The 15,320-nt window shown below is 62.8% G+C and overlaps 1 protein-coding gene across 1 annotated transcript; it reads right to left on the bottom strand.

Moving 5' to 3' along the window:
- Positions 1–587: 587 nt before the first annotated feature.
- Positions 588–14,210, bottom strand: DHC4 (dynein heavy chain; the record flags this gene model as incomplete). Its single annotated transcript, XM_002505558.1, has 3 exons — positions 588–4,220; positions 4,467–13,233; positions 13,264–14,210. 3 exons carry the CDS (start codon positions 14,208–14,210, stop codon positions 2,016–2,018), a joined length of 11,919 nt encoding a protein of 3,972 aa, XP_002505604.1. The 3' UTR covers positions 588–2,015.
- Between the last annotated feature and the right edge of the window lie 1,110 nt (positions 14,211–15,320).

The following is a 15,320-nucleotide window of genomic DNA, read 5'->3' as shown; positions in this document are numbered from 1 at the left end:
GCGACCGGGGTCGCAGCGACGGGCGCGCGGGTGTCGAACGGAGAGCGCACCGCGAACGGGGATCACGCCGACCTCCATCACCCGTCCTCCGTGCGGCTCTCGTTCGAGAGCGTCAACGGCGACGGGGGGACCGCCGCGCGCATCAGCAGCAGCGGAAGGCTCAGCGAGGACGGCGACGCCGCGCGCCCGAGGGCCGGCGTGTCCGCGCGCCTGCTGCACTCGCCGTCCAGGTCAAAGCGATCGAGCCGGTACCTCGCCTTGGACGACGAGACGATCGAGCCCACGCCGGAGGGTGTCCCGTGGTACTTCGTCGACGACCCGATCGAGTGGACCGGACCGGCCATCCCGTCCGTCGGGCCCGCCGAGGAGGACGAACCCTTCATGATCGGAACGCTGAAGACCCCGTTCCACGGGCTGAACGCGCTGCCGTGGGAGGGGGTCGAGAGAACCGCCCCGCAGGTGCTCGCCGTCGTCAATCACGGGCTGACGCATCTCAAGGTGGACGCATCTCAAGGCAGGCCGGACACCACAAAATCCGACGTCTCGCCCGAGGAGACCATGCGCTTGATGCGTCGCGCGAGCGCCGACGTCATGATGACCCCGATATTCGCGTTCATGCTCAAGGTGTTCGAGGGACCGGAGACGGCGCCCGACGTGGCGTGCCACAGATTCTTTCGAAGGATCCTCACCGGGTGCAAGAACGCGGTGTTCTGCAACACCAAACACCCGGCGCCCAAGGCGTACGAAGAAATCACCGACGGTAAGCACGCGGGAGCCGCGCTCTACCTCCGCGTCTTCCTCGTGCGCTTCGTCAAGCGCTTCCCGCCGCAGCACCAATTCGTGCATCCCCACGTGGACGATCCCGAGACGCGGCGCCGACTGTGCGAGGATCTGGGGGACGCGTTTCAGAGCTGGAGCTTCATGCGCGCGACCGAACACCACCCCGCCGCGATCGTGGTCCGCAAGACGAACAAGGGCATCAAGAGCTGCTGCAGGGTGGCGCAGCCGAGCGGGTGGATCGCGGTGAACCACTTTTACGAGTTTTGCATCGCCCAGCCGTCGAGGCAGCTCTGCGGGTTGAAGCCGGTGTTCATCATCGACCTCGCCAAACCCTCGATGACCTATTACACCCAGAGCAACATCACAAAGATCGCGGGCGTGATGCAGGCGGCGATGTTCCACCCCGAGCCCTTCAGCGCGTTCGTGGTGGCGCACTCGCCTTCGGTGTTTCAGTTCATCTGGTCAATCGCCAAGTACTTTCTCACCGAGAGCGCCCGGGAAAAGTTCATCATCCTCAACGGCAGCGCGTCGTCGCACTTCCACAAGAAGATGGGCATCGCGCTGGAGAACCTGCCCAAGGAGGTCGGGGGCAAGAGCGAGCACGAGGGCTTGGTCTCCGTGCGGGAGTTGCTATCCGAGATTCACCAGCAGCCCGCGGTTGACGCGTTTCGACGAGAGGCGAAAATCGCGGAGGCTTCCGTGTCCGAGGCGACCACGCCCGAAGAGGACGCGGCGGCGGACGGCGTGGTGCCCCCGGAGGAGCGCGCGCGGCTGAGGAGCCTGCGGAAGGAGCTGTACATGGCCTTCGAGGATAACGTGGAGGGTCAGGAGGGTCGGGAAGAGGAGGAGGCGGAGGCGGAGGCGGAGGCGGAGGCGGCGGTTCAAGCGCCCGGCTCTCCGGCCAGGAGGAGATCCGCGGACTCGGCCGCCGGGGCCAGCGTCGCGCTGGCCGCGAAGCCGACCGCGCCTCCGAAGCAGCTGATCATCGCCGCTATGATCGCACTGTTGGCGATGGTTGTCGGGCTGGTGTACGAGCTCATCGCGGGGAGATGAGAAAACTTTCATCCGTCTCGGACCGCCGCCGCCGCAGCCGCCGCCGCCGCCGCTCGCGCCTGAATCGGTATCACTTAGATTGTTAATGATTACATCGGTCCTATCGGTTGGTTTCATCACCTAACCGTCTCTCTAGCTAATGGGTAAACAATTACGTGCGCCGCCGAGGGAGCACGTTTTCCTCAGTCCTTGAGCGACAGCAGCAGCGCGGTGCCGCGCCTGATCCAGTGCGACCCGTCCTGCTCGCACGGCACCCTGATGTCCATCACAAAGTTCGTCGAGTGGCCCGTCGTGGACAGGATGCCGCGCCGGTCCGCCGTCTTGTACAGCGGAGCCTTGTAGTGGTTGTACTCCTTGAAGTCCTCCACCCTGGCGGGGATCATGTGGATCCCCGGGCAAGGCGCGTACAGAACCTTGGGCTCGCTCTCGCACAACGATCTTCTCACCGGATCCCACGCGGCGCCGTCGATGTGCATGCCGAAGCAGTACACCCCATCCGCGGGCTTTTCGGTGTACGTCGATTCGTCGCCGTCGAGCACGGCGTAGTCGAAGTCCACCTTGTCGATCTCGATCTTGTGCGAGCGCGCGAAGTTCTGCTTGGAGCCCGTGAGGAACGCCTGCGTGAAGAAGAAGGCGTAGAGCGGGAACGTGCTCGGGATGCCGTCGTCGACCCACGACTTGAAAAACGCCGCTCGCTCGATGACCTCCTTCATGTACGAGCCGAGGGGCTTGAGGCTCGGGAACGACTTCTTGAGCCACGACGCGGGAACCTTGCCGTCGTAGAGCGCCTTTCCGACCCTGTCTAGCTCGTCGCTCATCAAAACCTGGCCCTTGACAGCCTTGCCGAGGTTCACGAGGGAGTTGCGGATCAGCGACAACAGCGTGTTGACCCTGCCGAGCTCCTGCGTGAGCACCGTGTTCATGGACTCGTAGTAGTCCACCGGGTACTTCTTCTCCGCCATCTCCACGTCAAAGTTGGGCGGGAGCTTGGCGAGCAAGCTCTCGGCGACTTCGCCGATCACCTCCTCGGGGCTCTTGCCGCCGCCCGATCCCTCCCTCGACTGCGTCATCATGAACGAAGCCAAGAGGGCGTCGGTCTCGTTCATGTTCTTCTGGATGTCGGCGTTGGCGTGGAAGCCGTACACCTCCGGCGCGGCTATGAGCGGCAGGGTGTTGATGTACTTGAGGTACGACTTGTAGTTCCCGTGGGGCGGCGCCTTATAGAGGCCGCTGGGCGAAAACGCGTACCCGTCCCGCAGAATCTCGGGCGTGTAGAACAGCCGGAGGATGCAATCGACGGTGACCCTGTCGTGGCCGTCGGTGACCTTCCCGCCGTAGTTGCACTCGCCGCAGGTGTACATCAACGTCTCGTAGGGCACCTCGGGATACTCGTCGAGGAACATCTTGAGCTGCCGGATGGAGATTCGAAGGTCGTTCTCGTTGAAGTCGTACGGGATGTTGAAACCGATGGCTCCGTACTTGCGCCGCTCCTGCATCGACGAGTGGAAAAACGCGAGGCCGAAGACCATCTTGCGCCAGGATTCATCCTTGGTGCACGTGTCGAAAAACTCCGAGTCGGAGAGCGGGTCGGACATGAAGGTTCGCATCAGACCCGCGCGGAGGCCCTTGGGCGCCTCGTTGGTCATCTTGACCGAGTTTTCCAGGATGGTGATCGGGAAAATCGGCGAGGGGTAGGAGGTGAGCCAGAGCCTGAAGTCCTGGTGCACGCCGTCCTCCTTGAGCCTGGTCTCGCACACCACCTCGAGCTCGGGCATGAACGACTTTGCCAGGTGGCAGTTCTGAAGAACCACCCAGAAGCCCTTCTTCATGCCCTCCTCGATGTTCTTCATGGCGTAAGGACCCTGCCCTTGGCCGAGAGAGACCGCCTCCACCCGCATGCCCTCGGGGTACGTCTTGTTCTTCTTCGAAGCCGCGAAATTCAGCAAATTCGCCATCGGGTCCGACCCCGCGCTCAGCACAAACACCAGCGGGACGCCGGAGCTGCTGTCCTCGAAGCAGGAGGGAAGGTCGAAGGGCATGGGTTCCACGTACTTGGCTCCGAGCTCGGCGCCGACGAAATCGGTGATGGCCGGCACAACCTTATCCGGCCGGAACGCGCGCACGATCATCATGCGCTGCAGCGGCGTAAACGCGTCGTGCCACGGGTCCGGCAGCGTCTCGCTCTGCGGCTCGAGCGAATCGTACAACACCTTCCAGCGCGCGGGATCCCTCGCGACGTCCGCGGGCAGATCGCCCTTGGCGGCGACGGTGGGCAGGTCCGCCATCCTCAGAATCTCGCCCCAAGCCTTGTCTCCGAGCCAGTCGGAAGCCGGGTTGGGCACGGGTAGGTCGCCCGTGTCGATGCCGCCGGTGAGGAAGAACCTGAGCTCGTCGGCGTCGATCGGCGCGCCGGTGCCGAAAGCGAACTCGAACTCTCCCGGTGGTGTCGGCGCGGGTTCGCGAAGGTCCTCCTCCTCCTCCTCCTCCGCTCCCGGTTCCGGGGCATCCTCGCCGGCTTCCTCCCTCGCCTGGGCCTCAGCCTCAGCCTCAGCCTTGCGCCTGGCCTCGCGCTCGGCAGCCTCGGCGAGCGCCTTCTGATACTCCGCCTCCGCCGCGGCTTTTTGCGCCTCGACGTCATCCCAGTCAACCGCCAGGAGCACCTTCGTCGCGATGAGAAACGCGAACAAGAGTTTATCCTGCTCGAAAAGCGAGCGGCAGACCATCTGGTAGAGGAAGTACGTGAAGTGCCTGGTGATGTTCCGCAGCCGAGTCTCCAGCTTGGGCGACCTATCCGCGTCATCGATGCCCCGCAGGAACAGCTCCGTGTACCACTGCAGCGAGTACTGGTACATGTCGCCGATGTTGGCCATGTCCGCGACGCAGAAGAATAGGATCGAGGAGTGCTTCGCGACTGGCCTGTATCCGGCGCGGGCGGCGTCAATCTTGACCTCGGTCTCGTCGGCGATCTTCTGCTTCTCCGAGATCTCGTCGGACAGCACCTTGGACGCGCTGAGCACCTTGACAGCCTCCTCGTCCTCGAGGATGTTTCCCTCGGAGGAGGAGAGAACCTTGAGGATCTTGTCCTCAATCTCCTTGAGCGATTTTTTGTTCTGCGCGCCCTGCAGGATGAGCTGGTTCTTCTCCTCTGCGAGGTCCGGGCGCTCCTTCGCCACGACCACGCCGAGGAGCTGGTCCTCGAGGCCGTCCAGCGTGATCATGAAGTTGATCAGCGACACCTTGGTGCACAGCTCGGGGGTGTAATGCGGGTTGCGGAGCTTGGTGGTGATGTAAAATTTAAACTCCTTGTTGTACTCGACAACGGAGTCGCCCAGCTTGATGCACAGCGAGCCAGCCTGCTTGAACGTCTGCTTCAGAAGCAGCGGCTCGAGGCTGGCGTCCAGGGTGTCGTAGATATTCTCGAGGAGTACCGGCTTGCCGAACTGCACCGCGGTCTCGAGCGATCGCATGTAGTCCGGATCGGAGAGCTTGATGGTCACCAAACCTCGCTCACCCTCCATGCTGCGGATCCACTTATTCGCCTGACCTTGCGGATCGATGAACAGCGGCCACCTGCGGCCGTAGTCGACCATCGTGCCGTTCTCCGCAGAGAACGAATCCTTGGGCAGGCCCTGGATGTTCCACTGGCGAATCTTCACCTGGTCGCCCATGATCTTCACCAGCGAGTACTTGTCGTCGCACGGAATGGCGGGTGTCGAGGTTTGGCAAAGCTCCACCCATCGCGCCGTGGCCTGCTCTCTGTACGCCAGAGTGAATGCCCCGAGGTAGGCGATGCACCCGGAGGACAGCAACACGTCGCCCGTGAGCGCCAGGTAGTCCACCGAGAGCTGTTCCTGGTTGGCGGTCCATCGAACCTTCTCGCCCCCGAGGCCCTCCACGAGCTTGTTTGCGCGGTCAAGCTTAATCTTGCACACCTCGGCGTCATTCTCCAGCTTGGCGCAGTGGTCCTTCTTGCCCTGCAGGTCGTCGTTGAGCGCGTTGATCTTGTCGATGACTCCCTGCAGCTGCTCCTGCTTGACCTTGAGCTCGGCCATGACCCCGGCGAGGTCCTCCTCAGCCCTAGCCAGCGCAGCCTTCTTGGGGTTGACAACCTTGATCACCGCGTCGTAGTCCACCAGCGCCTTGACCCACGAGCACAAGCCGCCAGCCGCCTTGGACGCCTTCATGATTCGCTTGGGTTCGAACTCGGGTTTGGCGACGTACTTGGCAACCTTGCGGATCACCTTCTTCTTGATCTTATCCTTGTCGTACGTCTTGAGCTTGTTCAGGAACCCGGGCTGGGAGAGGAGTTTGATGGAGGTCGCCCACCAGTCGTTGTACATCTGGCCGGTGTCCGGGTGCGTCTTTCTCACGGGCTCGATCTGCATGAATATGCACACAGCCTCCATGACCAGCATCACGGGCGCGGGCGGGGTCTTCATCAGCTTCACCTCGAAGATATCGCCCGGGGTGAGGGTATCGAGCGCGTCCACCGCCGCCTTCAGCAGCGGCATGGCGTTCTTGAGATCGTTCTCGCACTCCTCCTGGGTCGCCTTTACCCTGGCGGCTTCAGCCTTGGCCTCCTCCTCCTCCTTCGCGACGGACGCCTTGACCTTGTCAGCCTCCACCGTCTCCTGCGCGATGACCTCCATCGCAGCCTGGGTGTCCTTCTGGGCCTGCACCAGCTGCGGCTGGAGCGCGATGAGCTCCTCTTTCATAGCCTCCACGCTCTGCTCTGTCGCCGCGAGCTTCTCGAGGCCGTTGATGTACCGCTTCTTCTTGGTGTCAATCTCCTTCTGTTTCTTCTTGAGCAGGTCCTTGTAGGAGCTGATCAACTCGAGATACGAGGTGGGAGTGACGTAGAAGTGTCTGCGAGCCTCGGCGAGGTACCGCTCGGAGAGCGCGATGGTTCCGCTGTGCATCTCGACGCACATCTCGGCGAGCGGAGCCTTGAGGTTATCCGCGACGTTGACATCCTTCAAAAACTCCTGCGCCACGTTCAAGAGGGCATCCTCCGGCCAGGCGGTGAACCAGTCGATCGTGGTGCACGTGACGAGCGAGGGGAACTTGCGCAGGCGCTCGCGGAAGGCGTCTCCGACGGGCGAGAAGCAGAGCACGACGTGGAGGTTCTTACGAACCTCCGAGATGAAAAAGTTGTTCATCAGGTCCTTGTTGCCGTCCATTCCAGCCTGCTTCGCCCTGCCGCGGATGTTCTCGAAGATGGTCACCATATCGCCGCTCTCCATGAGGTTCGGAACCTCCGCCGTGTTGAGCAGGTTGGAGATGTCCTCCACGAAGTACTCGTGCTGGATCTGCGTGTCGGAGAATAAAAACACGGTGTTCTTGTTCGCCTCACCCGCGAGCTTCATCACCTTCTTCAGATCGTCGTGCCACTCCGTGCGGCCGTACGACTTGGAGAGCTCGATCTGGTGAATCTCAAACTCCTGGATGTACGCCGCGAGCCGCGTGAGCGACTGTCGCCCCGACCCGCCCACGCCCACCAGCAGCGCGTGCCCCCCCGGCTGCGAGATTATCCGGCAGATGCGGCACACGTGCTCGAGCGCGTACAGGAACAGCACGAGGTGCATGGGTTTCTTGCTCGTCGAGTTGAAGTCGGTGAGGTACTCGGTCACCACCGCGTGCAGCTGATCGTACTCCAGGACCTCGCCGTACACCTTGGGATCCGCGCCGGGGATCAAAAAGTCGCCAAACATCAGACGGCGCAGTTCCGTGGGGTCAACCACCCCGTCGCCGTCGGCGTCCAGCCTGGCGAACACCTCGTCAAAGGAGGCGTCGAAGTGCTTCTCCGTGAGACGCTTGGACATGTCGAAGAACCACCTGCGGTCGGGTTCGTCCGTGAGCCTGTCCGCGAAGACGCGAAGGCTCTCGTGCACCCACAGCCTCGTGAGCGATCCCTTGTCCGCGACGCTCTCCTTGGTGGTGGAGCAGACACCCTGGAAAACCTTGGACACGTCGCGGAGGTTGAAGGTGTAGTGGCTCTTCATCGGCGTGGGCAGCAGCTCGCGCTGCACCGTCTGGTACAGCTCGATGGTCCCCTTCACCAGCGACGACTGACACTCGTGTAACTCCTCGGGCAGACCCTTGGTTCGCATCCACCACTCGACAAGCGTGCTGAAGATCTTGGTCAGCGTAGCCGCGTTGAAGGGCGTGGCGCATATGACGTGGTAGTGACGGAGGTAGCGGTTGGTCACGTTGTTCCTGCCGCCGCCCGGTGGGCCCATGGCGGCTATGAACTGCATGTCCACCAGGTTCCTGAACGTCAGCTCTCGCCTGTCGTACCAGCCGCTGTAATCCATAAACTGCCTCAACAGCTCAATCGGCGGCTGGGCGCCGTACTCCTCAACCTGCGGCATGTTCAGGTCGTCCACGAAGACAATCATCTTCTTGCCCGGGGGCGGGCCGAACGTCCCTTTCTTGCGCTTGTCCAGCTTGCCGTCGACGATGTCCTGGGTCATGTTCGCAGACGTCTGAGCGGAAAAGTTCATAAAGGTGTAGCTGTATAGCTCGCTGTCGATGCCGCTCGCGACGTGCCGCTTGATGTACGCCGTCTTACCGGTGCCCGTGGGTCCCACGAAGAGGAAATTCTTACCGTGGGTCACCAGCGTGTCGATCAGGAAGGTGTATCGGATGGTGTCCACCGTCGGGACGATGATCGAAGAATACGCCTCATCCTCGCCGATGGGCACGTCCTCCTTGAGATCCACCCAACGCTTCCACGTCCCCGACGGTTTATCGAAGCAGAAGTCGTAGACCGTCTCGGGCGCCTCCTCCGTGCCCGAGGGGAACGGCTTGCACTTGATCTTACCCTGTCCCTTGAGCCCGGGGGTCATCCACATGGTCAGCTCCTCGGGGACGTCGTTGAACATGAGCCTTCGAAGGTACGAGTCAAACTTGGCTCGGCCCTCCTCGTCGACGCTCGCGCCGATCGACCAAACGAGCGAGAAGAGGAAGAGCGAATCTATCCAGACGGACACGAGCGCTTCCTTCATCGACTCGATGTTAGCGGGCTCCTTGAACTCGTCGAGGAGAGAGTCAAAGAGGCGCATGAGCGACTGAGCGAGGTTGATCTCCTGCATGGGCTGCGGCATCTTGCAAATCTTGGTCGCCACCCGGAGGCACGGGGGAACGAGCCAGTCGAACAGCGCGGTGATCTGCTCCTTGTGCGTCTCGGTGACCCCCGGAGGCAGCGTATCGAGCCACGATACCATCACCGGTCTCCAACCCAACAGAGACGGCTGCACGTACACCATGCCGCACCTCGACACCGTCGCCGGAGACGCCACCGCCAGGTCCTGAACCTCGAAGATCATGTTCATCAAGCCCTGCATGGCGACGATCTCGCCCGAGTTGAGGCACAGCTTCTTGTTATCGTCCAGCACGGTGTTCATGTTCTCGATCCAGATGGCGTCCACGGGGCCGTCGAACACGACCCACTTACGATCCGGGCTGGTGTCCCTAGCCGCGTTGCGAAACGTCACGGCGAGGATGCCGTCGGCCCACTCCTTGCTCACCGGGTCCTCCGCGCCGTACAACTGGCCCATGGTGATGGATTTGGGGTTCAAGCAGTAGTACTTGACCTTCTGTTCCCCGTTCAGACCCTTGTCGTTCAGCTCGCCGAGCGCATCCGCGAGGACGGATATGCACGAAGACTTCATGCCGTACGACTCACCCACGAGCATCAAGCCGTGACGCACGATGATCATCTCGTACAGCTGGATGATCTTCTCGAAGAAAGTGTCGAGGGGCTGGAGCTTAGCCTTGGCGCTGGCGTTGAGCAGGGCGTCGTTGAGGTTGTCGTAGTCAATCTCCGGCAGTTTCACACCGGGGAACAAGTCGCTCAGGATGCCGCGGAACAGGGGCACGTCCTGATCGAGAAACTTGGGCAGGTTGACGTCCGTGAGCGCCCGGAGCATCAGGACGTCCTCGGCCTCGTCGACGAACTTGCGCTTGAGGTTACCCGCCGCGCGAAGCACCGCTATGACCGCTCGCATTCCGTAGTCGTAGTGGTCCTGCGAGGAGAGCTGCTCAGAGCACAGGCGGTACGTTTGGACGAGCTTGCGCGCCATGTCGCGAGCCTCGAGGTAGCCGAACGAGTAGAGGATGATCTCGCCAATCATGGCGTAGTCGGGGACCATCATCGCGACGTCGCGGAAGAGCGCCTTGAGGTTATCCGGGAGCTCGGAACGACCGGCGTAGCCCGGGTTCATGGTGATGAAGACGTTGGCGGTGTGGATAATCCGAAGCTCCACACCCTCGAAGATGAACCTGTCCATCTTCGCCGCGACCGCGCGCTGAATGCACAGCACCTGCTGCGCCACCACCGAGAGCACCTCAAGCTCGATGCGGTTGAACTCGTCGAAGCACGCCCACGCGCCAGACGCCGCCAGACCCTTGAAAAACTTCCCCATCGCCTTATAGTCCAAGCCGTCCGAGCAGTTGAACACGACGCACTGAATCGCGATAGCCTTGGAGAGGTCCTTCGTGGTCTCCGTCTTACCCGTACCCGCGGGTCCCGCGGGTGCCCCCCCGAGATTCAGGTGAATGGCGCCCATCAGGGTGCGGTAGCACCTGTCCGTCAGCGGCGTGATGACCAGTCGCGACGAGTTACCGAGGTACTCAAAGCCGTACTGTGCCTCCGCGTTGATCATGCGAACCTTCAGGGTGTCGTCCTCCCAAAAGTAGCGCAGCTGCGCGAGCCACTTGAAATCCTTCGGGTCGTGCACGCCGTCCTGGGACATCTGAACGACGACGTCCCTGGCGTGGACGTCGATGGTGACCAGCGCCGAGATGGTGGCGCGCTGCAACTTGGTAAGCTCGCCTCGTACCATGTTCACGATGTTCGTCAGCTGGGTGTTGGACTTGTCCCCGTACGCCTTGAGCCCGCGCTCGACGATGGCGTTGGTGACCTCCTCGGTCCAGTGCACCTGCGACGCCCCGATGACCACCTGGCCGGGCCAGTCCAAGATCCACTCCTCCCGGGGCTTCTCCGTGTACGAGACAACCGACTCGCGAGTCACCTTCAGCAGGGAGTCCTTCATGACGTCCTCGAACTCGAGCATCCACTTCTCCACCGCGCCAGTTTCCGCCGGGTCGATCTCCTTGCACAACGGGACACTCTCGCCCTCCACCGACACGATCGTCTTCATGGTGATCTGCTCGGTGAACTCCACCTTCTGGACCGCCTCGAAGCATTTCTTCATAAACGGCTGCACCCGGAGCGGATCCTTCCCTTCCGAAAGGATCTCGAGGAGCTCGTCGTTGGAAAGGAAGAAGAAGCGCGGGAACGCCATCTTCTTGGTGTCCAGAAAGTCGTTGAGGCCCTTCTCGACGATGTCCAGCTGCCTGTTGGACTCGTCCAAATCTTCCAGTAAATTTTCCACGTTTGGCGCGTCGACAGCCTTGGGAGCCGCCTGGACGACGTCCATGATCCGCCGCCACGTGCTGTCCATCGTGCTGAACGCCGCCGCCTCGGTGGGAATCTGCTTCCCGATCTCGTCGCTGCTGAAGATGGGCTCCAGGTACAGCCACTTGGCCTGGCACTTGAGCCACTGGTCCACGATGCTCTGCAGCCGATCCAGCCGAACGCCCCACGGCCCGACCCGGTCCGCGAAGGGCTTGGCGAACGGCGACGCGCCCATCGCAGTCACCTTCACGATCTGGTCGTCGAGCACCGCCTGCACCTCGTCGACGCACGCGCCGTCCAAGATCGACGTCCCCGTCTCTTTCCAGGGCTTGAACCGTAAATCCAATCCCTCCCAGTCCGCAACCATCTTGTCCAGCGCCTTCTCCATCGTGTACTCCCTGGACGCCACGTCGCTCACCTCCGCGAGCTTTGCCGTGTGCTCCTTCACCCCCTTATCGATCAGACGCTGGAGCGACGTGAACTCGTCCTTTTTCAGCTCAAAGTTGGGAATCGCGATGATCTCCGTCATCTTCTCCCAGTGCCTGGCGCGCAGACCCGGATTGCAAACCGCGTGGACCATGGGAAGCATATCCTTGAACTTCTCCAGCTTCTCCGCCGTGGCCTCCGCGACGGCCAGCGGCTTCGGCATGAGCTCGCCGCCGCCCTTTCCTGAGAAGCTCTTCACCAGCTTGGCCATCGCGCGAACGGCGTCGGACACGTTCTCGTCAATGACCTCAGAGTTGAGCTTGGAAAAGGGACCCTGCATCCACTCCCTGTGGTTCTTGAACGTCTCCCAGGTCATCGTCCACAGCCTCTTGAAAGGCTCAAACTTGTTGTTGAGCTTGGTCACCTCCGTGTACCGCGTGATGCCCCAGCCGAACAAGATCTCCTGGTCGTTGATCTCCTCAGCCTCCGCAGCCGCCTCTTCGAGAGCCTTGACCAAAACCTCAACCTTGCCCGTGTACACCTCCTCGCGCTTGTCCACGTCGCCGTCGCGCTCGAACGATTCGATCTGGGCCTTGTACCCATCGAGTTTCTCCTGGAACTCCACCCTCTGCGTCTTGAGCTTCTCCTCCCACAGCCTATGCTCGGCGTTGCAGGCTCGGCTGGCGAGTTTCATGATTTCGTACATCCTCGCCGGCCAGCCGTAGGAGGTGCAAATCTCATCGAAGTCCTCGTCGGTGGTGGACCAGAAGTACTCCTCCAGGAAGAGCTCGCGCTTCTTCTGCGCCTTGATCTCCGCCTCGATGTCCTTCGTCATCTGCGGCTGAGTCTCCTTCACGTACTTCTTGAGCTGCACAGCCTCGTTGACGTTTGTCGGCTTGACGTGAACCCTCTCGTTCATCTCGAGGTAGGTCTTGTTCATGTCCCTCGCGGTGTCAGCCACCGTGAGCCGTATGTGGTCCAACAGGGCGTCCGCGCACGCGTCGGCGACGTCCGCGAGCCTCTTCTTCAGCGACGAACAGTCCACGACGTATATCCCCGTGCGGACCAGCTGGCCCGAGCATTTTCGAATCTCTGTCGCCGTCGCGCGGAACCTGTCAATCTCGCCGCGGAATTGGTCCAGCACCGTCGGTTCGCCGCTCTTACCGGTCGGGTCCTTCGGCGGCACAACGTTCGCGGCGAACGTCCGCACGTGTTCCGTCACGTCGAGCGACAGCAGCGACTCGTGCGGATGAAAAATCGCTTTTAACGATTCGGGCCCCGCGCGACCCCTACGCATCGCCGTCGCCAGCCGCGACCGCGCGTCCACGACGGACGGATCGTCCAGCTGGAACGTGTCGATGACCGCGATGTCTTTAACGACGTTCGACGCGCCCGGGCGCGGGATGCCGATCGCCGCGAGCACCGCGCCGTCGAGCGCTGATATCACCGCGTCCTCAAAGGCTTCGAGCTGGGGCGAAAATTCGGCCTTCTCGCCGGACGAACCGCCCGGCTGGAGCCGCACCACGAACATGGGGCGGTTGGACCAGAGAAGCCTCTCGTCCAGCGGGTCGCACTCGCCGCACTCGTCCGGGTACGTGTGCTCCGTCGCCACGTCCGCCACCAGCGCCTGAACGTTACACGCGACGAGCTCTCGAAGCCGGTTCGACTGAGACACGGCCACCGCGGCGTAATACGCGTCCGAGTCGGCGTTGACGCACACGGGCGGATCGTCACGGAACACCTCCGCCGTGTCCGCCGTCCACCGCTCCCACAGCGCCGTCTTGGTCGCCTCCCTCGTGTCGCGTTGGTGCGTCACGAACGCGTCGAGCTCCCACGGCTGCGATGCCCTGAACGCGTCGCTGGAGACATCCGCCAGCTTGGCCGTAGCGAACGTCTCGTGCCACAGGTTCGAGAGGCGCGTCATCTGCGGGGAGAGCGTCTGCAGCGTCCACGCGATGTCCTCGCGCGCGGCGTCGACGTCGGCGCGCCACGTCGCGGGGAGGTCCCCGTGCGGTCGACCCGCGGGCGACGGCGGCGTCGCGTTCTTAAAACGCGTCAAAACCTGAAGCCCCAGCCGCTCGCGCTCGTTGGCGTTGGTCAAGACGTAATCCACGATGGCGCGTCTCATCGCGTGGTAGTAATCGTCGCGCATCTCGTTCAGCAGCGACGCGAGGTGCGACTCGAATCGTTCGACGGAGAGAGACCCGTTCGGGTCCGGGTCCGTCGGCGTCATCGCCGCGACGTTTTCAAACCATTCGCGTTTGGGCGGCGCCGCCAGCTGTGTTTGGTCGTTCGCGTCCGCGCGCACGCCGTGCTCGACGTAGTAGTGGTACCTGACGATGGCGTCCGTCAGCGCGCGGCGGGCGTTCTGGTCGGGGGGTGGGTGTTGGCGCGCGGCGCGCGGTTTGGTTTCGTCGTCGGAGGAGGAGTTTTCACCGGGCCCGAAGATTTCACCCCCCGTTGAGCCGGCGACTGTGCGAAACGGGTTATCGGGGCTGGGCGGCCTTTCCCGCGTGAACCCCGGCGTCATCGGGCGCACGCGCGTTGTCCTCGCCGCGACGTCGTCCACGCGCTCGCCCCGCGTCGTCCTCGGCTCGGCGACGTTCGGATACTTGGGCAGCGTCCGCTTGACCAGAACGTCAGAGCTCACCCATCCCTCGTCGTCGGGAACCTTCGCGCGCTTGGCGGGCCTCTGTCTGTACCCGGGCCCCGCGGACGGGGTGTAGTTGGCGCCGATGCGGTTCGTGGGGGGGTGATGGTAGAGATCCTTGGCGTCCCCGAACGTCGACGCGCGCGTGAACGGCGAGTGCGTGTTGAGCAGCGGGGGCATCCGAGCGGCGACAGATCGCTTCGCCCCGGCCACCGCGCCCGCCATGGCGCGCTCCTGCTCGCGCGCGAAGGTGACCGCGACGTGCGCGCCCGGCGCGCGTATCGATTCATCCGCGCTCTGCGATGCGAAGGGGAGCGGGAGGAATCGGGACGTCAGCGGAACGGGCGAGGAGGGTCGGTCGGGCGCTCGGCTCGAATCGTTTCCCGTTTGAGAATCATCGGAGAATCCGGGTTGCGTGGGGACGCCGGGACCACGCGCGGCTCGGGGATCGGGATTGGGCACGCACCGCGACCACGGACACCTCCAGCATCTCCGGCGCGACGTCCGCGAGCGGCCATCGAAGGTGCTCGTCACCCGTCGACAGAGGCTTCTCGAACGGGTCCTCCATGGTGCGCCACTCCCACTCCCCGCTACGACGGTGCGGCTGCAGCAGTGCACTGCGGGGGCGAGCTAAAGCTCTACGATTTCGCCCCTCCGTCGAGCCGACGAGCGCGCCGCGCCGCGGTTGTTCACCTGCTGCGCGCGGCGGCCTATCCCTCGCCCTTTGAATCCAACCGCTGACGCCGCGGCCGTGCAGATACCGCCCAGTGCGGCACCGCGAGGGTGGTTGTGTGCGGACACGGCAGCCAGTGGTGGGCCACGCGAGGCTGCGACGGGCGGGATGGAGAGGGACGGAACCAAATTTAGACCGCCCGGCGAGACGACGAAAAGGTTGTTTGAAAGAGAGAAAGAGCGGTCGGGGAGAATATCTTGATCGTGGGATTTCGCGATTTCACCCACTCCGTTCAAACTGGTCGACCCCGCCGATGC

Source organism: Micromonas commoda, chromosome 13 (genome assembly GCF_000090985.2).
Source record: "Micromonas commoda chromosome 13, complete sequence".
Lineage (NCBI taxonomy): Eukaryota > Viridiplantae > Chlorophyta > Mamiellophyceae > Mamiellales > Mamiellaceae > Micromonas > Micromonas commoda.
The sequence above is the reverse complement of the archived record's forward strand: the minus strand, read 5'-3'. Positions and strand labels throughout refer to the sequence as shown.